This window comes from Heterodontus francisci, chromosome 15, assembly GCF_036365525.1.
Source record: "Heterodontus francisci isolate sHetFra1 chromosome 15, sHetFra1.hap1, whole genome shotgun sequence".
Lineage (NCBI taxonomy): Eukaryota > Metazoa > Chordata > Chondrichthyes > Heterodontiformes > Heterodontidae > Heterodontus > Heterodontus francisci.
In genome coordinates, this window is record NC_090385.1 from 40,606,356 (window position 1) to 40,612,355 (window position 6,000).

A 6,000-nucleotide genomic window follows, 5' to 3' on the forward strand; every position below is an offset into this window, starting at 1 on the left:
GTAGATACCTTATCAAACACCACTTACTTGCTTTCTTGTGATGTCCCGCTTTGATTTTTTCTTATGCCGTGAGCCCACTCAACCCTCCCAGAATTCTGTTATCCTCCCTGCCCCTCTCGCTGGGCTGTTCCATTATCCTCCCTGCCCCTCACTGGTAAACTGCTTCTTGAACATCTTCCAATACTTAATATTTATGATGTGCATCATTAGGTAATTTGTTTTGCATACACCTCGCGCTCTAACTGGAAAGCTTGCATGAGTAGCTCATATTGGCAGCTGTCTTTTTTAAAAAAAAAATCTTCTAAGGAGCAATGGTTCACTTGAGGTACAGGGTATGCTACACTCTTTTACAGTAGTGGAATAAAAAGCTGGTTATATGGGATTTCTGCATGAGAGGTGAGATTGAAAGGGATTCCACAGTCGGGCTTTTGTTTTTTTTTCCCCTCCCCTCCTACCCATTTGCTGTCATGCTGGAGGATGCTACAATAAGCAGTAACACTAAATGAGTTGTCCAATGAGTTTTCAGTGCGTTCTTATCTGTTTATTTAACCTTGGTGTCAAAAAACCCTTGTGATCCCTTCAGTGTGTATTTATTGACTGCAGCATACGACTAGCAGAACTACTTTCTGTTTCTGGCATAGAAACATCAACATATTCTTTTGGCTTGATTCTCCTGGGAGGTTGTCGGCAAGTTTTCTCATCGATAGCAGCACTTTTAAATTTGCAAACAAATAATCCTGTCCAGATTAACTTGATTGCATCTATGAATCAACTGTTCCAATTTCTTGAATCTGGTGTTCTTTCAGTGGGTGGGAAGATGGCCTCTAAAGGTATATTGTTACAATACTGTTGTAGTGGTGGCAAAAATGGTTTCACTGCACAGAAGTAGCCTGAATCTAGGCCTTCCCTGACACCACCTCACTCCCACTTTCAGTTCAAGGCCTTAGCACCTGGTTTCCACTTCACAAGTTTAGTGTTACTGCAAAGCTAAAACCACTTAACACGGACACTGACCATGTATTGTCAATGCAATCAAATTAGTTTTCTGCCAGTTTTCCTTGCCTTATTATTGGAGTCTCTTTATTTTGGACAACCTAATCAAGCAAATAAAATAGTTCTGGTGCAACAAAAAATTTTTTTTTCATGTCTTTGGTCAGGAAATGTATGTAGATCATAAAATTGTAATGTTTGTAACTGACTTCAATATGGATAGAGTCAAAGTACATGGCTAAGTGAGATGTAGTGAATTATTAATTGCAATTCTGTTGTACAGGCTACATTAGTACAACAAGATCTGGAAAGGACCAAAGAGGAACTTAAAATAGCCACAACAAGCCCACCCATCCAAGTGACTATCCTGCAAGCTGAGAATGAGCATGCAGATGAGCACGATGAGAATAGTGCAGAGGCTAGTGCTGAGCTCAGCTCTGAGGGGACTGTTCAGGATCGCAGTGAGGAAGAGAGGCTGACTGAGGCAGAGAAAAACCAACGTGTACAGAAGCAGCTACAAGTAAGTACATTTGCCAATCTGACTTCTAGGCATTCTGTGGTTTAGAGTAAAGCTTTAGAGCTCCAACTTTTGAGTAGGCTATCTGGATTTTTCTAAGTGGTAAAACAAAAGTGATACCCTTTTGACCCCTCAATTTCTTTGATATGAAGGCATTAATTACCTGATGAGGTTTATAGCAAATTCTCATCAATGAAGATCCAGAACACATTCCTGTCTGGGTTTGGACTTGTGGGAAGACGACAAAGCTAAATGTGGACAGAATATAGTCCTCATTTATCCATCTTCTGTTAAACTCTCCCCTTGACTGCAGTACTAGCACTACCCTATTTGGAACACTGAGGGGAGAAGGCATTCTGCTTATCTGGGCTGCTCTACCTTTTGTGACTGCACTTCCCGATTTTTAAATATTTGCTTTTTAAAAAAAAAACACTTGATTTTGCATCTGTGGTTTTCCCAAGAGAGTGCAATGCTTCTACGGATAACCTTTTTTTGTGTAAAACTTTCCTTTTTAATTGGCTTAATAAAGATTTTAAGTTTGTCTTTTTTTGGTTCTAGATACCCCTATTATAAGAAAAAAGAATTCATTTATGTGCCCTTTCTATTTCCATCATTTTAAGTACCTCAATTAGGTTACCATTGTCCTTCCCTCTGGGTAAATGCAGGGCCAGATTCCCTAAATCATGGTCATAGTTAATTTTTTTTTTTCCATCCTAGATATCCTTCTGGTGAATCATTATTGAATTCTCCAAGCCCAGTATATTCATAAGATGGGGTGCCCAAAATTGAGCACTACCCAATGCTGTTTGACCAGTGCTTTGGTAGTATTTTCTTGCTTTTATATGCTTGTAATAAAGCTAGCATATCATGAGCCTTATTCACTTATTTCTGTACCTCCTGAGAAAGCTGCAAATAACTTTTATACCCTGAATTCTAAATTGTTCAATTATACTATCCTCTCTTTCGTCCATGCCTGGATTAGATGTTTGCAAGTAAAAATGGTACAAAGGAGTTTCCTCGGTGTGTTTTTTGAACTTAAAGCTTCTGTGTCCTGATGGCAGTTTGAAACCAGTTTTGGGCTAATTTGATTCAAAGTGGATTGTTTGGTTCCAGTTCGAATTCCAGCTTGACTTTTATTGAATTCTGATCAGCAAAATTTTGTAATCAGGCACACCTAAATGGGAAGGACCATCTAGGATGGTGACTTTTTTTTGAGGCTGAAGTGTCACTGTCAATTAAATATTTTGGAATATATTAAATGCTATTTTATAAAATCTTTTTATATAAATTATTTAAAAGTAGAAATTTGGATTTGTTTATTGAATTGTCTTTGAGCTGTATAGATGGGCCAAGTCTCCCTCACCACTATCCGTTGTGAGGTCAATAATCAGAAGCATGCTGGAGTGGCTCAATTAATTTCACACTTGAGGCCAGCTAGAAATTTAAACTTGGGAAACTCTGCTATCTGCTGTGACTTTTTATGGTGACTGAAATGCTATTTTTCCCATAGGCATTGACTTCTGAGCTGGCCCAGGCACGAGATGAGACCAAGAAAACAAGGAATGACCTGCTACATGCAGAGAACATGAAGGCAGGGCGAGACAAATACAAAACCCTGAGGCAGATTCGCCAGGGCAATACCAAGCAGCGGATTGACGAATTTGAATCCATGTAAATCCCCATTTCCTGTGACCTGCGTAAGCCACTACATGGGAATAAATTCGGTTTCATTAGGAGTTGCCGAGAAACCTTTTTTTTATTAATATATAGCTTGTGCAGATCAGCAACAGAGATGTATTAAATTGTTTGTCTTGTGTAGCACAAAATGTAGCCTTTGGTTATGAAGTTCAGAAAGATTGCCCTTTTTCTCTCCCTGACTCCAATAGAGCAATAGGTTTTAGGGGAGAATTCTAGTTGATCACTGTACACCATTCAGTATTTTAAGTAACATATATTTTGGCCCATGTTTGAAATGAGAATCTTCTCTATCCTAAGCTCTATAATATAAAATAACTTTGTGAAAAGGAGATTTATGCAAGTTAGGTATGATATTGATGTTGGTTCAAATAGGTATAGTTCTCTCCATAAAGGAGGTGTGGCTCCTGGAACAGTCATACTTGCAACTGGTAACCGTTTTTTGTTCATCTCCTCGCCTTTAGTTTGTGGAATGCTTTTTCACAGTGGGAAACCTGGCTGGCATTCATTTATATCTTTTTAGTCAGTGATTATCACCAAGTGCATGTCAGAATACCTAGATTAGACTAGCTTTTGTGATGGCACAACTTGTGAACTCTCATGTCTGGAGGTGAAGTTTCATTCTTGTGAAGTTAACTCTTATTGAATATAATAGACAATAGTCAGGGAGGTCCTTGTATTTGTTTGACGTGATTTACATTCTGCTTTTTTTTACAAAGATTGATGTGCACACACCTCACTCGGCTGAAATTGGTGATGCTTTTCCTATTTTTTTAAAGCTGCATATGATTCTGCTATGTAAACCTGTTCTGACTGGACTATATTGCACTAAAAATTTAAATTCATGAGTGGCTAAGTTTGTAGAAGGGTTTTGTCATTCGAAAACCCACAGTACCTGGGAGATGATGGTGCTATTCCAAGTCACTGGTGATTGCAATCCCACTTTTCATCTTAATAGGAAGAGTTAATGTTGGAAAAACTGGCAGATTTGAAATAAAATGCAGCTCCACTAATTTCTGGGCTGAGAAGTATATGTCAAGATATCTAATTCAGTCTTAATTCAACTAAAATCCCCTTCAAGTTTTATGTTTAAGGCTGGAGGCTGTTGAGGTGTTGCTCATGCAGACTTTTTGGAGCTTCCTATTCCTAACTGAACCTCTGCCAAGGGCTACCATTTGATGCTGAATCACTTTTTTTTATATAGAAGCAAAAAGTGCCAAAAAATCTTTTTCTCCGTGTTAGTGCCTGTGTTGTTATATTTGCAACGAAGATCACTCCTTGTGCAGTCGATTGCTCCTTTTTTCGAAATAGTGTTATGTACTTGATGTAGTTACTTTGGACTTTTAACTATGCAAAGTAGGAAGAGCAGAATTATTTTTTGTAACCAGAGTGTTGGTTTGCAGACTATCATGTAACCATGCATCATGTATTTTGCAGGATAATTGATTATAAGAAATGTGCAGTATTATATTAAGGAGACAGAACTGTTCATTTAGCGTGAAGTGTTGATCTTTTGTTTCTATTACAATGACTTTGTAAAATGGGCAATTCCAGCCAATAATGGGGCTCTTCAGCTCATTGACAAAAGCTGCTTAATCTCATTCTCTGTTTTGAATATTTTCTATAAATTAAATAGAAAATTGGCCAGTGTAAATTTCTTCTAGTGATCTCTACTCCCTATTTAACAATTAACAAATGGGATCTCGGTAACAAACTATTTGCTCTTTGGGGTTTGTATTCAATTTGGTCTTTCAGCTCTAATAAATTTTCATATTTCTGCATTAGTTTTGGTTGCTTTTTCTTTTTTACCTTTCAAGGCACCTTTTTAATAGGTTTTAAACCTGTGAACTAGGAAAATGGTTGGTTGTATGTGTAGGGGAGCTATTGCAAATATTGACACAATTTGGTAGCTCCCTTGGCTTCCAAAGGACAGTGTTGGCTAGCTATCCAGAAGGAAACTCTGATGCTCTTATTAGTACATCAACAGAGATGTGTAGTAGCTCAACAAAATAAAGACATTGAACCACGAGGACCCCTAGGATCTCTTTGCAGGCCCCAGTTTCAAAATCCATTTGCTATGTAGTGGTGAAAGTTAACTTTATTCCAAAAATGCTAAAATAATTAACTGGAAGAATAATCAAGTTTATCGAGGGTGAATTTGTTCGCTCTTCAGTGCATAAATGGTGCAGGAAATTTCGTGAAGGTCTGATCTGTTTCCTGGTGCTCTTTGATCCTTCCCACAATCTGCCGACAGAGTCCCTCCTGCCTCTTTTACGCATCCCCCAAGTGAGAGCCAGGGGTGCCAAAGCTACATGTTTCCTGGGTTTGCATTGTATATGCACTCTGGGTACATCAGACTAAGATGCAGCAGCTGTCAATCCAGGTGAAAGTGAGCACTGTAACGATTAAAAAGCCTGAAACGTTTAAACAATGATTTTGTTTCACAGCCTGGAAATGTTTTTTAAGATTTTACTTATTATTTTGATGTATCACTGAAAAATGCCTGTATTGTGCTCCTCATGGTCATCTGACCAGACATTTTCATCTCCTTTCCCCCAACTACAATTGGGCCTTTTTGGGAGCAGATATGGCATAACAACATTGTGCCATCCTCATGGAGGAAGAGGAACAGCGAGGAGCGATGGAGGATCTGGCACCATTTTTAAGGAGGATGTAGCCCACCAGATATTTTGCCCCCCCCCCCCCCCCCCCCCCGCCTCCATGGGATTAATGGGAAGCACAGTTATATGAACTGGATGAGCTGTGCATACAGTACATAGAAGATCTCAGGACCTGCT

The 6,000-nt window shown here is 38.8% G+C and overlaps 1 protein-coding gene across 1 annotated transcript in view; it reads left to right on the forward strand.

Moving 5' to 3' along the window:
* msna (moesin a) overlaps window positions 1-4,986 on the forward strand; it is a 109,231-nt gene extending 104,245 nt beyond the window's left edge. The window contains exons 12-13 of the mRNA XM_068047404.1: window positions 1,274-1,510; window positions 3,018-4,986. Coding sequence (XP_067903505.1) covers window positions 1,274-1,510; window positions 3,018-3,182 — 402 coding nt within the window. The 3' untranslated portion in view covers window positions 3,183-4,986. The remainder of the gene's footprint in view (window positions 1-1,273; window positions 1,511-3,017) is intronic.
* Window positions 4,987-6,000: the final 1,014 nt, after the last annotated feature.